This window comes from Gopherus evgoodei, chromosome 6, assembly GCF_007399415.2.
Source record: "Gopherus evgoodei ecotype Sinaloan lineage chromosome 6, rGopEvg1_v1.p, whole genome shotgun sequence".
In the NCBI taxonomy this organism is placed as follows: Eukaryota; Metazoa; Chordata; order Testudines; family Testudinidae; genus Gopherus; species Gopherus evgoodei.
The window spans coordinates 52,995,167-53,017,492 of NC_044327.1; the positions used below are offsets into that span (position 1 = coordinate 52,995,167).

The 22,326-nt window shown below is 41.2% G+C and overlaps 1 protein-coding gene across 2 annotated transcripts in view; it reads right to left on the reverse strand.

Annotated features, from left to right (window-relative positions):
• AUH (AU RNA binding methylglutaconyl-CoA hydratase) overlaps nt 1–22,326 on the reverse strand; it is a 189,535-nt gene that overhangs the window by 94,313 nt on the left and 72,896 nt on the right. The window contains exons 5-6 of one of the 2 annotated variants that reach the window (XM_030566605.1): nt 7,108–7,200; nt 6,049–6,105 (exon numbers count right to left, since the gene is read on the reverse strand). The exons of the other annotated variant lie outside the window; for it this stretch is intronic. Coding sequence (XP_030422465.1) covers nt 6,049–6,105; nt 7,108–7,200 — 150 coding nt within the window. The remainder of the gene's footprint in view (nt 1–6,048; nt 6,106–7,107; nt 7,201–22,326) is intronic. 2 annotated transcript variants of the gene reach the window in all.

Sequence of the window (22,326 nt, forward strand, 5' to 3'; positions counted from 1 at the left end):
CCCTGGCAAAATCATTGAGCAGGTCTTCAAGGAATCCATTTTGAAGCACTCGGAGGAGAGGAAGTTGATCAGGAACAGTCAACATGGATTCATCAAGGGCAAGTCATGCCTGACCAACCTGATTGCCTTCTATGATAAGATAACTGGCTATGTGGATATGGGGAAATCGGTGGATATGATATATCTTGACTTTAGCAAAGCTTTTGATATGGTCTCACAGCATTCTTGCCAGCAAGTTAAAAAAGTATGGATTGGATGAATGGACTATAAGGTAGATAGAAAGATGGCTAGATTGTGGGGCTCAACAGGTAGTGATCAACAGCTCGATGTCTAGCTGGCAGTCGGTATCAAGTGGAGTGCCCCAGGGGTCAGTGCTGGGGCCGGGTTCACCATCTTTATTAATGATCTGGATGATGGGATTAATTGCAACCTCAGTAAGTTCGCAGATGACACTAAATTGGGGGGAGATGTAGATATGCTGGAGGGTAGAGACAGGGTCCAGAGTGACCTAGACAAATTGGAGGATTGGGTCAAAAGAAATCTGATGAGGTTCAACAAGGACAAGTGCAGAGTCCTGCACTTAGGAAGGAAGAATCCCATGCACTGCTACAGGCTGGGGACCGACTTGCTAAGCAGCAGCTCTGCAGAAAAGGAGCTGGGGATTACAGTGGATGAGAAGCTGGATATGAGTCAGCAGTGTGCCCTTGTTGCCAAGAAGACCAACAGCATATTGGGCTGTATTAGTAGAAGCGTTGCCAGCGGATTGAAGAAAGTGATTATTCCCCTCTATTCGGCACTGGTGAGGCCACATCTGGAGTATTGCGTCCACTTTTGGTCCGCCCACTACAGAAGGGATGTGGACAAATTGGAGAGTGCAGCAGAGGGCAATGAAAATGATAAGGAGGCTGCAGGCACATGAGGAGAGACTGATGGAACTGGAGTTATTCAGTCTGCAGAAGAGAAGAGTGAGGAGGGATTTGATAGCAGACTTCAACTACCTGAAGGGGGGTTCCAAAAAGGATGGAGCTAGGTTGTTCTCAGTGATGGCAGATGACAGAAGAAGAAGCAGTGGTCTCAAGTTGCAGTGCAGGACGTCTAGGTTGGATATTAGGAAACACTATTTTACTAGGAGGGTGGTGAAACACTGGAATGGGTTACCTAGGGAGATGGTGGAATTTCCATCCTTAGAGGTTTTTAAGGGCTGGCTTTAAAAAGCCCTGGCTGGGATGATTTAATTGGTGTTGGTCCTTCTCTGAGCAGGGGATTGGACTATATGACCTCCTGAGGTTCCTTCCAACCCTAATATTCTATGATTCTATGTGTTGGGAGTTAAGCATGTGAGAGACAGAGAGCGTGTGTATGAGTGTATGTGTATGAGTGAGAGAGAGACACACACAGAGACAGCGTGTGAATGAGAGACAGAGTGTGTGTGTGGGGGGGTGTGCGCGCGCGCTGGCTGCTGGAGAAATATATGAGAGACTATGCACTTTCTCTTTAAGCACAGTGGCACTCAACAGTCTGAAGGCTCATTCAGACCGCAGCAGTCCTGTCTAACTCCCAAACCCTGTCCCCCTCCCACATTCTGCAGAGATGGGGTACATGGGTGGAGGGAGGTGGTGGAAGGGGAGAGACAGAGTGTATGTGTGTGTGTGTGAGAGAGAAAGCAACAGAGACAGAGTGAGTGAGAGTGTGTGTGTGAGAGGGAGAGAGAGAGAGAGAGTGTGTGTGTGTGCTGGCTGCTGGGGAAGTGTATGAGAGACAGTGCACTGTCTCTTGAAGCACAGTCCCACTCACAAGTCTGAAGGCTCATTCAGACCGCAGCAGCCACCAGCAGTTCTGTCTACCTCCTAAGTCCTGACCTTCTCCCCTGCTCTGCAGAGATGGGGTACACGGGCAGAGGGAGGCAGAGGGGGGAGAGGGACACCTTGACTTCAGTGCCCCCTCCTCCCTACACTCTGCACAGCAAGCAGGAGAGTCCCAGGAGTAGCTGGCCAAGGGCTCCAAGGCAGAGGGCAGGAGCAGTGCGGCAGCAGAGCAGAAGAGTGGAGGGGCATCTGAACACAAGTTGCTGGACATGAGCAGCTCTACTAATCAAATGCACAGCACTTAACTGACTCTTGTGTGGGAACGCAGCTTAGGGAAACACTGGTCTCAGCCAATCAGACCTAGGAGAAAATTCCTTATCAACTCCATATATGGCAAATCAGTTAGACTCTGAGCATGTGGCAAGACCTACCAGCCAGAGACCTGGGAAAGAATTCTCTGAAGTAACTCAGAAGCCTCCCCTTCTAGTGTCCCACCACTGGCCATTGAAGATATTTGCTGCTACCAGTCACACATCAGCTGCATATCAATCTATGCAGTCTCATCATAATGTCCCCTCCATAAACTTATCAAGCTTAGTCTTGAGGCCAGTTAGGATTTTTTGTACCCACTGCTCCCCTTGGAAGGCCATTCCACAACTTCACTCCCCTAAATCCTGATTTGAAGCCTAAACTTGTTGATGGCCAGTTTATATCCATTTGTTCTTGTGTCCACATTGGTGCTTAACTTAAATAACTCCTCTCCCTCCCTGATTTTAATCCCTCTGATATATTTATGGAGACAATCATATCTCCCTTCAGCCTTCTTTTGGTTAAGCTAAACAAGCCAAACTCTTTGATTCTCCTCTCATAAAGTAGGTTTTCCATTCCTCTGATCATCCTAGTAACCCTTTTCTGCAACTGTTCCAGTTTAAATTCATTTTTTGTTAAACATGGGAGACCAGAACTGCACACACTATTCCAGATGAGGTCTCACCAGTGCCTTGTATAATGGTACTAACACGTCCCTGTCTCTACTGGAAATACCTTGCCTGATGCATCCTAGGACTGTATTAGCCTTTTTCACAGCCGCATCACATTAGCAGCTCACAGTCATCCTGTGGCCAACCAATATATCTAGGTCTTTCTCCTCCTCTGTTGCTTCCAACAGGTAAATCCCCAGCTTATAGCAAAACATCCTGTTGATAGTCGCTTTGCACTATTAAATTTTATCCCATTTATATTACTCCAGTTTTCAAGGTCCTCCAGACCTTCTCATATGATATTCCAATACTCCTCCGTATTGGCAATACCACCCAACTTTGTATCATCCACAAATTTTGTTACCACACTCCCATTTTTTGTGCCAAGGTCATTAATGAAATTATTCAATAAGACTGGTCTCAAGATCTATTCCTGAGGAACTCCACTAGTAACTTTCCTCCAGCCTGGTAGCCTTTCAGTATGACCCATTGTAGTCTCCTCTTTAACCAATTCCTTATTCACCTTTCAATCTTTATATTAATTCCCATCTTCTCCAATTTAACTGTATCAGATGCCTGACTGAAATCCAGGTAGATTAGATATACTGTATTTCCTTTGTCTAAAAAAAAAACCAGATGATATCTTGTCAAAGAAGGAGATCCATCTACCTTTTGTAAAACTATGTTATATTTTATCCCAATTACTATTTACCTCTATTTCATTAACTACTTTCTCCTTCAACATTTGTTCCAAGACCTTGCATACAAGTGAGGTGAAACTAACAGGCCTGTCATCTCCTGGATCATATTTTTCCCTTTCTTAAAAATAGGATCTCTATTAGTAATTCTCCAGTCATAGGGTCTAACCCTTGAGTTTACAGATTCATTAAAAATCATGGCTATTGGGCTTGCAATTTCATGTCCCAGTTCCTTTAATATTCTTGGATGGAGATTATCCAGGCCCCCAGATTTAATCCCATTAAGGTGTGGAAGTTTGACTTCCAACTTGGATGTTGTAATTTCTACTTCCATATCCTTGTTCCCATTAGCCATCTTGCCACGACCCCTAAACTCTTCATTACCCTTATTAAAAACTGAGGCAAAGTATTTGTTGTGGTGTCCATACCTAGATTATCTATAATCTCCACCCCATCTTCAGTGCTTAGAGGTCCCACTTTTTCTTTCCTTGTTTTCTTTTTATTTATATGGCTATCAAGTCTTTTACTATTGGTTTTAATTTCCTTTGCAAGATCTAACTCTGCTTGGCTTTTGGTAGTTCTCACTTTATAACCACACTCCAAGAAGTAGCTCTCCTTGCTGATCTATCCCATCTTCCATTCTTGTAGGCCTTCTGCTTTCTCTTAATCACTGTTTGAGATGCTTGCTCATCCAACTTGGTCTGCAATCCTTCCCTACAGTCACAGTCCAATCACAAGTAGGAACTGAGAACATATAGAGCATGCTCAGTCATTCTGTAAGGGTTGTGTAAGTGTGGTGTGGTCAATACTAGGAATTGTGAGAGGTTTGAGCAAGCTCAGTGAGGATCGGATCTTTGGAGACTTTAGCTGATAAAATCAAAGAAGTCTCTACCGAGCTTGAACAAACTACAATTTTTCAAAGGCTTATAACCCGGCCAGATTTGGGACTGAATCTACATCTCCATTGCAGACATATCCCTGACAGAAAGGCATGAGGGCACTAGAGCTGTTCAAAGAAAAGCTCATTAGAATTTAACATGACCAAAACAACATGTTTTTCCACAGTCTCATTCTTGAAATGACTGAACATCCACCAGTCACTGCCTATACTATCTTTGGTTTTCTGCCTCTAGGATGCCACCATCCTCAACACTGCCCTTTTGGAGCTCTCTGAAAGAAAAGAACATAGGTAATCAACTGCACCTTCATTTACTCCCACTAGGATCAATTTTCAAGGCAATAATATATCATGATCAATGGCACCACAGGCAACTGACAGACCTAAAAATATGTATGAATATCTCATCTTCACCTATGGCTAAGAAGGGATCAACCATCAGGATAACCCAGTGCTGTACCCACGCCAAACAAAGGTCTGAATTCAAAACTGAGAATAAACTAGGAGATCTGAAACACCTAATTAAGATATTGTGAGATGTCTCATCACAACTTCCTCAATAATCTTAACCAATAATGGAGAATTTGAAACAGGACAAAAAGCATCCAGACTGTCAAATTCAAGTGGTTGTTTCTTATCCAGAGGTTGCACCAATGTTTCCTTAAGAATAGTTGGCACCCTGCTCTCCCTGCTACAAGCATTGACAATCTCCATTAGCAACAGACTTAGTATTTCCCCAACAGCCTTCACCAATCAGAAAGAATATTACTCTAAAGCTGAGGTATAAAATTCTGTCAGCACTTCTAGCAACATCGGCTAAAGCCATAGCAGAGAAGTTTTGTTTCCTCAAGATATTGTTCTTCCATCACAAAGGCAAATAGTTTGGTTCAAATCAGTGTGCTTTTATCTGGAAAACAAAAATAAATGCCCTTCTCAGTAGAAGGGACTCAAATCAAACATCATTACCCCTTTATTCTTTTCAGGCGCCCTGAATCCTGAGTAGGGCCAACTGTCCTTCCAAGTGGAAGAGGGTGTTAAAATAAAATAGTAGTCTCTGTCCTCTGAAGATACCAAAAAAATTCTGAATGAGATAGAGTGATACATATACCACACTTTCACAGTCAGTATCTTCATATAACTGACTAAAAAGCAGTACAAAAGTTGAATTAGTGTACTAAAGGAACAGATTTAGGAACAGATTGATTTAATTAGGGTTGGTCCTGCTTTGAGCAGGGGGTTGGACTAGATGACCTCCTGAGGTCTCTTCCAATGCTAATCTTCTATGATTCTAAGATGGTAGACAGTGTTGGATTATCAAATTAAATTACCATTTCTGCTATACTAATAGTTACAAATTAATGTTTTTGCACATGCTCCTACACAAATGACATCAGCCTTCAAAGACATTAACCCTATTTACATAACCATTAAGGCGGGCATCCATTAAAAAAACAACCAACCCTACATAACTCACTTCTTTAAAGATATTAGAAAAACTTCTTACTAATATTCAGTAGGAAATGTGGTTTTAAACTATGTTAATAACACTTAATAAGAATACAAAGTTAAACATAAAATGTATAACCAACAATGCAAAATCACAAGCACCAGGATCACTGGTTAGCAGTTGGATTATCTCCAGTATTGTACAAGACTAAAATTCATACCTGCACCCGGAATGATTGCCAGCTTTGTTTCAACTAGACCCATTTTAGCAGAAGAGGCTTGAAAAGAAGCATAAAATGTAATGAGTTCTTGATATAAACTACACTAAATAATAATTTGAAATAGTTTATACAAAAGAAGATTCTTTACAACAATCTGTTAATTTATTAAACTTGTCTTCCGAACAACAAACCATCACTTAAGAAAGCATTTGCCTATGGAAATACAGAAAGACACAAATTGATCTGCATTTATTAAAAGAACCAAGAAGCTATTCCTGTCAAGACAGGCTCTGTACCTCATTAATTTTCACACAGGATGATTGCTGATGCAAGTAAGTTATTTAGATCCAATAATGCACAGAATTATTTGTACATTTTAAAGTACTAAAAGAAAGTGGCAATGTTATTATTTAACAACTTGAAATGGTGGGGAAGTCTGTTTCTGATGATTATGAATTCTTTAGCTGACTGACTATTCCCTCAGGGTCAAACAGCTTAATATACTATGAGTATGCTGGCAACTGCTCAAGAGCAAGTTTCCATTTACTTTCCAACAAATGGTTTTGCAGTTCTGACAGCTGGATAGATCAAGGTTCCTCTTTTCATGTGCTGTTGTCACTTTTATTTTATAAGAGCTTAATTACTTATTTAATAATACACTCACAAACTAGTTTGGCCTATTTCCTGCAACCTGTTTGTATAGTAACAAATTTTGATGACAAGAGCACTTTAATTATAAAAAAAAATTCTCAATCTCTGTCCTAGCCTTCTGGGATCACGGCTAATAATATACTGAAGACTGCTAACAATAAAATGAAGATCATAAGAATAAATTAAAACAGGCAACAAAAATGGTCTAGCTATCAACAGTAAGTGGTATGAAATTAAACATCAGCTATTATTTCAGTCAAGTTTCTGCTAAATCACATACAAATAATTAAGCATAAGCAATGTCAGAATATAAAACCAGTTTTATAAGGACTGTTGCCAAGGCAAGGATTAGTCAAGCCTTCTGTAATGCTAATAATCTCTTGCTCATTTAATAGGATTCAGTCCTACCTGCCACTCTTATGTCACAAGCTAACGCCAGTTCTAGGCCACCACCTAATGCAGTCCCATCTATTGCAGCAATTGTTGGTACTGGAAGATTAGCTGAAAAAGAAAGTATCAGTTAATATCTGCTCACAATGAACATTTGTGAGTCATTCCTGTATTATCTCTTGTTCATATTAGAATCAGACAAGGAAAAACAGTAACATATCTTCTTCATGCTGATCTTAAAATCAATTGTTCAGAATGATTGTTCAGTGAACACGACACTCAATCTTTCTGCAACCAAATTGTGTTGCAAATTTTCCCTTCAGCAGCTACTCAGTTCTGCCCTTAATTTAGATTGTAAACTCTAAAGACAGTCCATGGCATTACAGAAATAACAAAACATTTAAAATTCCAGTACATGTAGACTTGCCAGAGTACAGTTGAAACATATATGTAATTAGCAGCAACTGTAACCAGGTTAGAGCTGGCAGCTCTGTGCATCTGAGCATTGCCAAGTATGGTATCCCCATAACATGATGGGTCTTTTCCAATGTACTTGACCATGAGGGACTAGCTACTAGATGGCCTGGTAGGGTGAAGTGCGGGAAGGAATTCTCAGTCTAGTGATACCAATCTCGCCAAACATATCTAACAGGTTGTATGGTCACCAGGGAACTGTGAAATCATGATATTGTTTGCATATCATTTTTATTATAATAGTCTTACATATATAATTGTGATAAAAATATAAGCATCCATCCTCATCTTTATTGACTTTAGGTTCTTTACTTTCATGTTCACAGTGCACTAAATGAAGACTGAAGGAGAACATTATTCCAGGGTTTCCTACTTTCTTCAATGTGTGGATCACAACTCAACAGAGAGATAGTTGAGAAGACAATTTCTGACCAGCTCCCCTCCTATTTACGAGCGCATAATATCCCTTTGGAAAATACAGTAATTGGTTACAGAGAAAAGTAGTATTGGGAAACTAATTCACTTGTAGCTGTCTTTATTGGAAAAACAACAAAAACAAAAAGGAAAGCCAGCACAATTTGGACAGCCAGCTGTCTTTAGACCACTGATAAATGGTCCATAGATCACCTCTAATTCAGGACTGAGGGTTTTGAAAGTTCTGCACTAGTCTATACTACACTTATGCTATTACAGCAATATGGTAAAGAAACAAATTGATTGGTTGGAATTATCTGTAAGTAGTCTTTTACTACCAATAAAAACTGGTGCCAGTAAAGCACCCTAAAAAATATTTGTCACTCCAGGCATCAGAAGTTACCTGCAAGGCTCCAGAATAGCTAGTACATACCCCAACTACCAGATAGCATATAGGGAGTAAAGGATCAGGAACTAGACCTACCCAGCTCCTATCTTTGTTTGTCTACTTTTCCCATATATAGTATGTGAAGATAGGAAGAATAGACTGCTCCAACTCCCTTCAGGACCTGAGCTGGGAGCATGATAATCAGGAAACCATATCCATGCCCTCATATACTAAGCATGACAGAATCTGGCTTCAAATGTTAAAAGTTGGTATACATCAACTAACAGAGATAGGTAACTGAAAAATAACTCCTGGAGCATTGAAAGCTTAATTGCTAGTAATCACAATTTTTAGTGATTACCACCTACGTTACTCTGAGGGGAATTCTGCACCACTGTGTGTGCACATAATTTATGATACACACACATTTTTATTTTTGCACAGAAAAAGCTTCTGCCGAAAAGTTGTTGCAGTTCCTTCTTTTGCCCACCAGAGGGCGCTGTGGCGATAGACCACCTCAGCTGATCCGAGCCAGCTAGGGAAGAGAAAGAGCCTGCAGAGCCTTCTTCACAGTACCTTTAGGGCCAGGTCAGGAGAGCGGGGGCTATGGAGAGACAGACAGTGTAAGGGTGCTGGGGACTCATAAGGGCTAGTTGGGGAGGACAGACTGGGGCAGGAGCTCAATGGGAGATGAGGCTCTGGGCCACAGGGTGAAGGGAGGTGCAGGGCCACATAGGGACGGCAGAGTGGCGGCACAGAAACACATGGAGACACAGGGAGGTGGTGCAGGAGTGGTGTCTGAGTGGAAATTGAGTGACACGTGGACAGGAGGTGCAAGGGCACATGGGGATGGGGAGTGGGTGTCTGAGTAGGGGTGGAGGGACACTTGTCTGTCTGAATGGGAGAGGCTAGGGGTCAGACACGGTCTGCATGGGGGGAGCTCTCTAACAGTCCTTCTCTGCTCCGACCAAAAAAACATGTTCCATACTTCCCCTCCCATACCCGACAACCCTCCAAGTCCACACCCAGGATCCTTCCCAGCAATTATTTCCATCTCCCTCAGCTCCTCCGTTACCCTTGACTCCCCCGCAGCCTTTGCACTGCTTATGGGGTGTGAGAGAAATATGGTTCTGTATTGTAGTTTAAATGAATTATTGCTCAGAGTTCTGTATTAATATATCTACTAAGGAATCTATTTGTCAAAAAACATTTTCTGATTTTTCTTGTTGTTGTCTGTATTATTACAGACATACCTGCTGACAGGTATTTTGAAATAAAAGGACCAAATACTTGGCACTGGTGTGATTATATTTGAATTATTTATTTTAACAAATAAAATATGCAGAATTTTGCAGAATTTGAAAATATTGTGCACAGATTTTTCAAAATTTTTTGTTGCAGAATTCTCCCAGGATGACTACGTGGATTCCATACTCTGGAGAGGATAGCAAATAATCACAGCCTCCATAGATAATGTTCTGAGTGCTAATTAAATAGTGACTGCAAGACTGAAAGCTAGGCTGCTTCATCCGGTGGTAAAGTAGATTAGTCATTTAGAATGTTAGTTACAGTGCAAAGCAAACACACTATCACATAAGGAAATGAAGTCTCAGGAATAGAAAAATATTATAAAATCAACTTGTTTTAAAGAATTATAGCTACAGTTCCTAATAAGCAGTTCTAAAATTCAAAACTCAGCAATAAAAAGCAGCTTTGTTTTATTTGCTATGTGTTAGCATGTTATGCCATCACTTCACAATGAGTTTAATTTTAAAGAGTCAATTGCAAACTGGCAGTTGACTGAGTGACACTTGAAAGGCAGTCTCTGAATTCTCCATAGATGCTCTGTGCTAATGTGGGGCATGCACATATCAAAAGAACAGCAGAATTATCCATTTTAACATCCTTTCACATAACAGAAAAAAAAACATAAATGCAAAAATGTAATTGTTTTGGATTAAAAAAAAAGGGTTCCAAAGCAGTAAAAATTAACATCAAGGGTACAGCCTGTTGGAATATTCATAGATTGCTCATGTTTATCTTCATTTTTGAAATACTGTATGCATAAAACAGTGCAGTTCAAAGCAAATTCTGATCAAACATTTGAAGATCAAGTCCTGCAGATTCAGTTGATTTAGATGCACTCAAATTTGAAGAATGCTAAATTGAGCAGATAGACATGTCAGTCTCAACAATGATTTTACATGGCAAGACTCAGTTGCCAAATGGTGAGTGACAGACAAAATCTATTTAAAGCCTTTTCCAGCAGCTTGATCATTTTATTCCTGAACATTCCACAATTTTTAGTCACTCTCTGGAATGGTTTTGACACACTGTAAATAAAGGCATGCCACATTAAGGCATGTTTTGCATATCCTAGTCAGCAGCTGGGCAATAGGAATAGATTTCAAATGTGATTAGTATTTATCAATGCAGAATCACAAGCTGCAAGTCTACAGAAGGAATTAAAAATATTGTTGAGTGGGCAGATTAATGAATAATTTAACAGAAAAATAGAGAGTTCAAAATACAGCTGAGATAGGTAAAGTAATCTATACTAGTACAGAGCTGAAAGTTGTCTTTAGAGATGGAAATAGTAAAAAATAAAAAAAGGTCTAGGTAATAATGTAACGCATTAAAATATATACAGAACTAAGAGTTGTGTCAAAGTATAGTAGAGCATCTGAATAAGGAATCTAAGGCAAAATAAGATAGGTCATATAATAAATTTCTGAAGGACCATCAAATACACTGTGAGTCACAAAGCAAAAAAGGCCAAGGAACTTCATTCACCTAAGAGAAACAATAATTCACCAAAAATACAATTCAAGTAGAATTTCTAAACAAAAACTTGATAGGAAAGGTAATTCCCTCCATTATTTTTTATTACTGGCAAAGATACAACATTAAGGAACAAAGACACCACAATGGTGGATACAGTATAAAAACCTAGGTAGGTAGATCACACAGTCAAACAGAAAACTTCAAAAGTTGTGTCCAGAATTTAGGATTCACAACACTGCAGATTAGTATAACACTGGTATGCACATCAAAGTGCACTGTGGAACTTCTAGTGCATGGTAGCAGGGCCACACAGCCAGTTAACATGTGGCAAGCTGGTGTGCTGTAGATTTACACCCTAGCTTTCCACCCACAAAGCCTCCACATAAACAAACCCTAAAATAATTGTCTGTCTGATTGGAGAGGGGTAGTAGGAGTCCTTCTTAAACAATAACTGCAGGACAGTCCTACTAAAGTTGGCATCTGGTCTGGAAGCCTCCACTTAAGAGCAGTGCCTTGTAAATGTGTGGCCCAAACTCCACTTAGCTGCCCTACAAATTTAAGAAATAAGGCCTCTCATCAAACAGGCCGCATAGGCTGCCTGAGTTCTAGTGCAGCAGTTTTCAAACTGTGAATTGGGACCACCAGGGTTGGCTTAGACTTGCTGGGGCCTGGGGCCAAAGCCCAAGCCTCACCTCCCAGGAGCCAAAGTCCAACAGCTTCAGCTACAGGCAGCAAGGCTTAGGTTACAGCAGGGCCGCCCAGAGAATCCAGGAGGCCCGGGGTCTTGCCTTCTGGGGTGGAAGGACCCCGCGCCGTGGGTCTTCGGGGCACCTCAGAGGGGGGTCCCAGAGCGGAAGGACCTCTCGCTGCTGAATTGCTGCCAAAGACCCGGCACTTCGGCGGCGGGACCCAGGGCAGAAGGACCCCCCGCCGCAGATCTTCAGGGCACTTCGGTGACGGGTCCCAGAGCAGAAGGACCCCCTGCCGCCAAAGACCCAGAGCGGAAGAAGCTCCAGGGGCCCGGGCCCCGCAAGAGTTTTCTGAGGCCCCCGGAGCGAGTGAAGGGGCCCCCGAAAAACTCTCGTGGGGGCCCCTGCGGGGCCCGGGGTAAATTGCCCCACTTGCCCCCCCCGGGTGGCCCTGGGTTACAAACCCCCTGCCTCAGGCTGAAGCCCTTGGGCTTCGGCTTTGAACCCACCCCCGCTCCCCACCCAGAGCACTGGGGCTCGGCTTTGGCTCTGACCCTCCCACCTAGGGCAGCAGGACTTGGGCAGGCTCACACTTTAGTCCCCCCAGGGATTGTGTACTAATTTTTGTTGTCAGAAGGAGGTTGCAGTGCAATGAAGTCTGAGAACCCCTGTTCTAACAGAATGAGCTCCAATGTGACTGTAACCAGGCTAACCTGTAACATGCCTTTAAACAGCTGAAGACCCATTTATATAATCTCCATGAGACTACTACCTTTCCCTTAACCTTTTCTGCAAAAGCCACCAACAGTCTAGGTGTGTTCCTGAATAGTTTTGTCCTGTCAATGTAAAAGAAGATAGTGCCCTTCCCACATCAAGTGTTTGAAGGTTAGCTTCCCCAGAGATTGAGTGAGGCATGGGGATGAAAACTGAGAGACAATTAAACTGGGTCACATGGAATTCTGGAAAAAAAAAATTTGGACAGGAACTTGGATGAGGACTAAGGGACTCTGTCTTTATGAAACACTGTATAAGAGGGACCCATCATTAGGGCCTGAATCTCCCTTACCCTTCAAGATGATGTAATGGTCAATAAAAAGGCAGTCTTTGTAGATCTATGGTAAAGGGAAAAAGGCCTCTAGGGGATTAAAGGCAGGACCCACCAACCCTCCTAATATTATGCTGAGATCCCAAGAAGGAGGGGGATCCTAAATTGGGAGAATATACAAATAAGGTCCTTAAGGTACACTACCACTGCACAGTGGGAAATACAGCATGGCCCTAGATAGAAGGATGATGTGCAGATACTGCTGCAAGACGGATCATTATGGTCTACCAGCTATTAGAAAGTTCATTTTGTTTCATAGCTAGTAAATAGTCCAATATTGCTGAAACTGGTAACATCAAGGGTGACAACTGGTTCTGAGATGCCTACATAGAAAACCTCTTCTGTTTAGCTTTATGAGTCAGTCAGTCTGGTTGAGGATTCCTGCTTTGGAGCCGAACATTCTGAACTTCAATGAAATAGCTTCTTTCGGTGAATGTCATCAAGACAGCTTCCAGGCTAACAAATGTAATAAAGGTGGGTCTGGATCTGATGATTGTTCCACGAGACTATGTCGGCTAGGGCAGGTACAGTCATGGGGGACTGTGTTGAGTGGTTCATCGGATCTGAATACCAGAACTGCCTGGCGCATGCTGAGGTTATTATAACCATCAGTCCAGAGTCTTGCTTCAATTTCTTCAGAACCTTTGGTATCATGGGATCAGCAGAAAAGCATGCATTAGCCCCTGTGACCAAAGGATGAAAAAAGTGTCTGCCAGGAGCCTGAACTCAACCCTTCTCTGGAACAAAATGTTTGAAACGTGTGCTTTTGGCTTGTAATAACCAGGTCTATTTCTAGGAATCCTCACTTGCAAAAGATGTTCTGAATATCTGACAGACTACTCAGGGTTGTTTGAGAATTACTGCTGAATGATCTGGTAAGGTGTTCTGAAGCTCAGAAAGATGCAGAGCCACTGGTGTGATTTGATTTGGAATGCACCACATCCAGAGCCAGATAGACTCCAGACAGAGTGAAGATGACCTGGCTCCTCCTAGTCTGTTCATGTAATGCATAGCTGAGATGTTGTCTGTCAGCACCTGGATTGTGGCTCTTCAGAGTAAACGCAGAAATACATTGCATGCCAAGTGGAAGTCTCTACTTTCCAGGATGTTTATATGCAGATGAACTCCCTGAGGGGACTACATGCCTTGAGCTGTTAAGTAAATCTAGATGAGCTCCCCATCTCCACTGTGAGTGTAGACATACATCCTTAGTGCCTTAGTAGGTAGAGGTGCAGAAAAACTTATTCCTTTGCACACCTGAAGAGGGACTTTCCACCAGTTTAACATGACAACTTCTTGATCAACATGTCCATGTGGTTTCTCCTAGATATATACACTGTTTTCAACCATCCCTGCATGGAACATAGGTAACATCTTACAAACTGCATCATATAGGTGCATGCGGCCATATGTCTCAGATACCTAAAATATGCTCTTACTGGTGGTTTTAGGTGATCTTGAAGTTGGTTAATGAGGTTTAGTGTCACCTGGAATGATTCCTACAGAAGACCAGTTCTCACTGACCTGGAATCTAACAGTACTCTAGTGAATTCTATGCTTTGTTCTATATGGAACAAGTTTGGATTTCTCTGTTGACTTTGAGTTCCAGGTTGTGAAGAGCTTTAATGGTCACTTGTTGGAGTGATCTTCCTCAAACCTTATCACTTGTCAGTTCAAAACTGCAGCCAACACCTGGTGTTGTCATTTGTCTCAAATAGTTCCTTGGGGTTGGATGTTGACGGGGGGCACAGGATCAGGAAGTGTTCAAGTGTTTGCTTAGGCTCTTGACTTTTGGGGGTCATTCCTCAGCTTCCCCCTTGATCATATAGTCTACAGTCTTCGCCATTCTAGCTCACACTCAATTTAAGGTACAGCAGTATTTTCATTCAAGATCAGTGCTTAGGGGGTGAGGGGAATCATTCTGAAAACAATAGGTTCTCCAGGATCATTGGCATTTCTTGCCATTTTGTTACTCTGTAGCCTTCCATAGAGGTATTTTGGGGTAAAGGATTTTCAGAGGCAAAGTTTTTTGTGGACTTTAGCCTCTTGCATGGTCAAATGTGCCCATATAGTGGGTGTCTCAGATTTTATGCACTTGTTTTTTGTCCCTCCTTTCTACTGAAGGCATCCTGCCTCACTGATGATGGTGTAATCCCTGTGAGGCAGTGTAGAGACAGCATTCAGGTCAGTTTCAAAGTCCCTGTGATGATCCTATAGGCTTGATTGAGTGCAGTATCAATTTAGTGTGCATGGCTCGAACATGACCATACCAGAGCCCAGTACTCCACAGCTGAGTAACACAAGTCAAGACTGGTTGCTCTATGTATTTTAAAGTCAGCTACCCCGTTTGTAGTGTGTACTCCTGAGCTAGTGCAAGTCTATCAACTAACATTGGGACTCACACCTCCCAGCTGCAGTGTAGTCATACCCTTTGTGTCCTTCTCCCAAGGTGTAGATTTTGGAGGCCCTGGCTGCTGCAACCTCTCAGACAAATAATCCTGGTAACTAGATGGAAAAAGTACTCAAATCCCTTGGAAGAGACTTTGTACCTCCTGTCAGCTCACTTGGACATGGCCAGAATAGATGATGGTATGTGCCACAGGCCTTTCACAGGCTCCAACAGTCCCTCATTTATAAGCCCCTCCCCAGGCATGGAAAGGCGCAAGATGTCCAGGAGTTTGTGAGGATGCTCCTGCACCACTTCCAGAGGTATAGCTAGAGTCTTTGCCATTAGCTTAAGGAAGTTATCAACTGAAGAAACAGTTGAGGGATTTACTGCTTCATTGGGAGATGAGGTGATTGGAGCAGGAATAAGTTGTTCTTCCCATGCAGATGTAATTCCTCATCACTTTCTCCTGCCTTTGCAGGATCTGAGGTGCACTAGCTAATCTGGCTGTGTGGGTTTATAGTGCCTCTTTGGAAAGAGTGATCTAGACCTAGAGCGGGTTGAAGATGCAGGCCATGAATTGTGAATACATCTGCTCCCCTAGGACATTCAGTAGGGTCAAAACTAATATAGGTATTGTTACCGGGATGGAGGACGCGCGAGTGGAGGGGGGAGTACCAAAAGGAAAGCTCCCTATGAGCCCTGGGTTCTTTCCTGCTATCCCTTACAGATCCGTCCTCAAAAATCTCTTCCTGACTCCCACTTTGCCACCCTAGGAGGAGGAGGAGGCGGCAGTGGTGGCGGCTATGTAGGAGAAGAGTCCCAACGACCTACCAGTGGGAATGAAGAAAACATGTACACCATTTTCATGACAGGCACTGTCCTGTGAGGAATTCTCTGTTTCTGCTAGGCTCTCACTAACTAGGTAGGGCATGAAGGCTGTATCAGAGACATCTCTATTACCTACTATGTCAATAAACTTAATAGCCAGTAGCTTAGTTATCACCTCTTTCATTCAAGAAACCCCAGTATAGGGACCACTGTTAAATCACTTGGTACCATATATGCCCTGGGTACCAAACCACTAGGTACCAATGTGTTTGGCACAAAGGAACAGAGTTCCAATGTTGCCTGTACAGAAGCACCATTTGCCAACATGCTTGGTTGAAGAACCAGTACTGAGGTAGTCACAGTCTGGAGAGTTAGTGGGTGCCATCAGTGTTCTCTTAACAGTTGGGACCAGGGCACCAGAGGGACTCTTCCCAGCCATTGGCTGCTTTGACTGTTGAGCCCCAGTCAACATGACTTATGCATCTTAAACCTCAACTTAGTAGGCACCAGATAGTGTGAGCTATGGCTTGGTTCAACTCTGGAGCGTTGCTCCTTCCTAACCTTGCCAGAGGTCAAAACGGGAATGGAAATGGATGACAAGGACTTCTTGATTGAAGTAGCCATGGAGTTCAGGGTAGACTCTCAACTTACTAGAGAGCTCAAGGACAGGGACTGATAGAGGAGCAAGGGTAAAGCTGCATCATTCCTTTTGATGTCCAAGGTAGCTTGCATAAAAAGATCCAGCAGAAACAATTTCAAGTGAGCTTGTCCACCTTTCTGAATCCATTCAGAGGGGAAGTGACATATGGTAAATTACCAAGGAATATGTCCTTCTCCTAAGTGAAACTAGTATGTAGAGTATCAACCATTAAAGTATTGAAGATTAAGAGAAGGAGCATGTTTTAAACCACACACAGATTTTGCTTCTATCATTTTGCTAGAGCTCTTGTGTGGGGAGAAAGGATAGAGGCCTTAGCCTAAAAAACAGAACCTAACTAAAATGGTTGTTTGGTTTGTGTTGGTAACAGACAACAAAACTAACAACTAGCACAATGAACAGAGAAGCAGGCACTGCAAGTGTTCCATCTCATTGCCATGGGCAGTAAGAAGGAAGTGAGGGGTGGTTGGGCTCTCTCTGCCTTTTATGCCTTCAGGTGCGGGACGGGCGGACAGGATGCAGGCATGGTCCCAACAGACACTGCTGGCTAAGAGAATCTGATTAAGCACACAAGGTGCATATGCACAGGAGTGGACTCCACGTGGATAATCACGTGAAGAAGAACACTACAGATATTTGTCGTATGTAAGGGTATGGCTAAACAGCAAATAAAATCCCATGGCTGGCCCATGTCAACTAACTCAGGCTTGCAGGACTTGGGCTGCAGGGCTGGTTCACTGCTGTGTAGACTTTCAGGCTTGGGCTGAAGCCCGGGCTCTGACCCTGCAGGGTTGGAGGTTCCAGAGCTCTGACTTGAGCCTGAACTTGGAAGTCTACATAGCAATGTAATAGGCCTTCATCTTGAGTAGGCTGGCATGGGTTAGACGCCAGTTTTTCTTTGCTGTGTAGACCCACTCTAAGAGGGCAATTTATGAAGTCCACTCATCTTCAGAATGTTGGAAGCTGTCCTTGGTGAGTTTCAGAAATTTCTAAAGAATTTAAGTTTTCACTTATGAGCAAGATTTTCAAAATTAACTAGTGATTTTTAGTACCTTGATTTAGGAATGCTCATCTTCAGACACTCACTGAGGCTTGATTTTCAGAAAGTGCTGAGCTCCCACCTCACAGAAAATTCACTAGGATTGACCATGATCAGCTAGCACATTTTTAAAGGGGTTAAGTCTATAACAGGTGCTAAGTGGTGTTTAAAATGTGTTAATTAAAACATGCTAGCTATAATGCAAGCAAATTTCCTAATCTGTACAAGGCCATGATCTCACAGGTATTTTTCACTTTGGCTCAAAGACTTAGGCCATGCCTACATTAGCACTTACATCGGCAAAACTTCTCTCGCTCAAGGGTGCGAAAACACATAAGCCTCGTGCACACAGTGCTATGTCGGCAAGAGACACTCTCCCACCACCATAGCTACTGCTGCTCACTGAGATAATTTTATTATGTCAATGGGAGAGCTCTCCCCCATTGGCATAACACGGCTACATGAGTGCTCTTACAGCAGCACAGCTGTATTGGCATAGCTGTGCCACTGTAAGCTTGTAAGTGTAGATATGGCCTTAGTTCTCATGCTAGCATGTGTCAAGTAAATGTTTTCAGGCCCTGAAAATAAAGTCTCTAAAGGCTTATCTATACCAGAAAATTGTACTGATTTAATTAAAAGCTGGTCCACACAAGAGTGAAATTTATACAAACTCTATTAATTTAAAAACAGATAGATATAGTTAAATTGGTATAATCCCCTAGTGCAGTTGCATTATACTGGTATAAAGGGGATTATATCAATATGGTTTATTTCTGTAAATTTACAAGAGTGTAAAAAAAATTGTGCATAGACAAGTCCTAAGTCAACTGAGAAACCAATTTAGTTAACTTGGTGCAACCTCTTTATGGAGACATTCTTAAAACCAAACTAAATTATCACAGAGATATGGCATATGATTCTGAAGGCTGTAGTCAGACATTGCTCTGATCTTTGTTTTGCTGGATGAGTTTGCTGAGGAGTGACAAATACATGCTGCAGTAATCACTGATACTTGACAGAGTTTATATTGCTAATAGCCTTGCAAAGAAAAAATTATAAAGTCAATAAATCACATTAAAAATGCATATGCAGATCAGGAAGAACTATAAAGTATTTTGATTATGGATTCCCAAGGATTTCAATTATCCAAATACAGATTGGAATAACAATGGTGAAAAAATCACTGAATGGATATACATGACATGGCAGTGCACAACAATTTTCTTACACAGTCTGTTGAGCAACTAACAATATCAGATGGTATTTCTGACTTTATAGTGGCAATTAAAGCAAGTATAACAAATAATATAGCACTCTTAAAGCCTCGTAGTTTCTACAGCTACTAATAATATTGCATTTTAAATGCTTCTGAGACCATATTAAACAGCAATTATTAACAGTTGAAAGAAAACATTTCAAAACACTGTGCAGTGAGTTTTTCTTTAAAACAAAACAAAAAAAATGTGTTATCTGTTGTCTGGATCAATGGTTACATTTAAGTTAATCAGACTGACACAGAAGGTGAAAAGCTAAGGTCATCATGATAGCATTTAGTTCAAAGAGATGGGCAGGAGTATAACAAATCTCACAATTGAACATTGTCCTGGCTCTAAAATTGCAAATGTTCTGGCTCCATTTCTGAAAAACATATGGCTGGCATAGTTTCCAGCTGAGATCTGGGGCAACTGACTTCAGTATTGGTGACACTGCAACTCGGTACTAATCTGAAGACCAGAGTGTGGATCAGAATAGCAACAAAATACTTTTCTAGTGTATTGAATACTGGTCCCAGAAAAACTAGGAGGCTATAATCCTACTATTCCACACCTACTCTTCTGGTAATGTAAAGAATCTTTTATGTATTGTGCAAAGTGAAAAGAGAGGAAGGAATGCTTCAGCTGGAATGCATTTGCAGCTTGTTTTCTATCTTGAATAACGGATTTTGAAGTATGTAAATACACGAGGGTCATCTGATTAAAAATGGGTTGCATCTGCCAATGATCTATGCAGCACTGGAGAAGAGTGCACTGTAGACTGATAGATATATAGAAAGTGCTGCAATTCATTATGAGGTTAAAGATATAAGGAAACAGTGACAGATGTACTACATACGTATGCCTGAGGCACAAGTGAAGAGGGAGAGCCTTCTAATAATACCATATTCAAAAGACATCTCCCTCTTTAATATCTTTCCCAGTATTATTTATCAAGAAGGCCTAGGGAACAATGGTGCTTTCTAGATAACTAAGTGATTGCCCAAAAGATGATTAAGTAGAACTAGTCACGTGTCACAGTAAATTAAACAAAGTGATGGTCTTATCTCTGGGAGAATGAGAAGGAAGAGATAAAAATTATAATATTCAGTAAAAATATCAAGTTATGACTTTCTTCAAATGTTATTTTATTAATAATGTTAAAAGGCATGTTTATCAATATATTATCTATTTCATACTGAAGACTGCTTGTAACAACTTAACATTTAAATATAGTTTAGAACTGCAACTTCCACCCTGCAGGTTCATTCCCACAAGAATTGCAGTGAAGAAAGAGGCTGCTTCTTTAGCGCTCCTTTACTACGTCAACCTCTGCAAATTTTCAGGTTGCAATTAGCAAAATATTTGCAATAGGCTATAGATTTACATAAGACTTTTGACTCTAGACTGGGTGATGACTTAAAACCAAAATTAAATTAATGTAAAATTGCTATAACCACTAGGGTTTTGGCTTTAAGATAATTTAGTTTGTGTCTAAATATTCATATTCCACCATTCAAGGTTACTTTCATAAAAAGGCTTCTCTTAAATATGTTCATTAAACAAGTCTCTGCACTCAGGAGCAACAGCTCAATAAGAGGTTACCTTACACTGAGATTTTAGCCTCACAAAATATAATCTACTTCAGTGAGTGGCAAGCACAGACAGTTAAAACAACTTAAATGGTCCTTATATTAGGAACATTTTAATCAGAAATATGCATTAAGTCCTGAAAAAAATTTTTTAATCTTTTTACAGGAAATCAAAAAAATTGAACTATCCCAAGAGACAGAATTTTAACCATTAACTCATTGTCTTCATTCTCAAAAATGACAATATCAAATGCCAATGCACAATAAAGAATTAGATGTTGTATAAACTATGGTTATCAAAAAATGAAAGGTAAATGTGCAAACCTAATAAGGGCTTAACAACACTAAAATACATATAACTTCACAAAAAAAAATATGCTGGATTCTCATTCCTGGAGAGTAAGAAGGTCAAGGGATATCTCAAAAGAAAAATCAGAATAGAGCTGCAACTAGTACAATAAGAAGGCTAATGCCAACAGTGTGAACAGGGAGTGAGTTTGTGATTTTCCTGTTGTCATACATAGCATAAACATAAAGAGGAGAAATCTATCTTTTACCAGTCCAAAAGCAAACACAGTATTCAAGTCTACGGAGTTAGCTTGCATGAGAATTCACTCACTGGCCAAGTAAAAATAAAGGACATCCTGATATAAACAAGAACTTCTTTTCAGAATGGGAGAGTTAGTTTCTTCTTCCTTTAACTTGAAAACAAGGTCTGGAACAAAAGTCTGAAAAAGATTCCCTTCTGGAGGCCCAATCCAAGTAAGAATGCTCTTACAATACAATAGAGAGAAGACAATATAGCTACTTTGCAGAAGTCTGTGATGCAAACATCTCGGAAGCAGACCTATAGTAGCAGCCTTGCCACAAATCCAGCAAACCTATTTTCAGGTTAGCCAGGCCATAACAATGCAAAGTACAACCAGATATCCATTTAACACAGTCCGCATTGCTCAGCAAACTGATGCTAAAAGAAACAAAAACTTGAAGAAAAAAAAAAGCTTTATATTAAGGGCTTAGTCCATTCCAAATAAAACTCTAACAATATTTGACACCGAGACTATGGAAAGGAGCTTAGGATGAGTATTGCAGGGATGGGAAGAATATTGGCAAGACAATTTAAGGCAGCACACCAACCCCAACTTAAAGAGGAATGTCAGCTGAGTTTGCAGTACCACCTTCACCTTGTAAAATCTGGTATAAAGCTCAGTCATTAAAGAGTCAACCTTACCCAGATTCTGAGCTGCAATCATTGCCACCAGGAAAAGGTTATATCCATGGAAGTCCTTTCATAATTGCTAATTGTCACTGCACTGCCACCAGGTCAGAAAGACCTGTTAGAAAACTATGTAAAAATTATGTTAGTCAAATAAACATACCAAATAATGTTAGAGAAATACATATACATAGTATTATAAAAAAGTATAAAGGAAGTTTTGCTTTTGTATGTGTCTCTGCTGATGTAGCAATTCAGAATTTAGCTGAAACTGCTTCAGGGTTATGTAAACCAGTTAGCTGTAAAACCTTGTCCTGTGTAAACAGCAAAGTGAAAAAATGTCCTGAAGCAATTGTTAACTTCAGGTTCCCCCCAAGACAAGCTAACCAGCAAAAAAACAAGGCCACA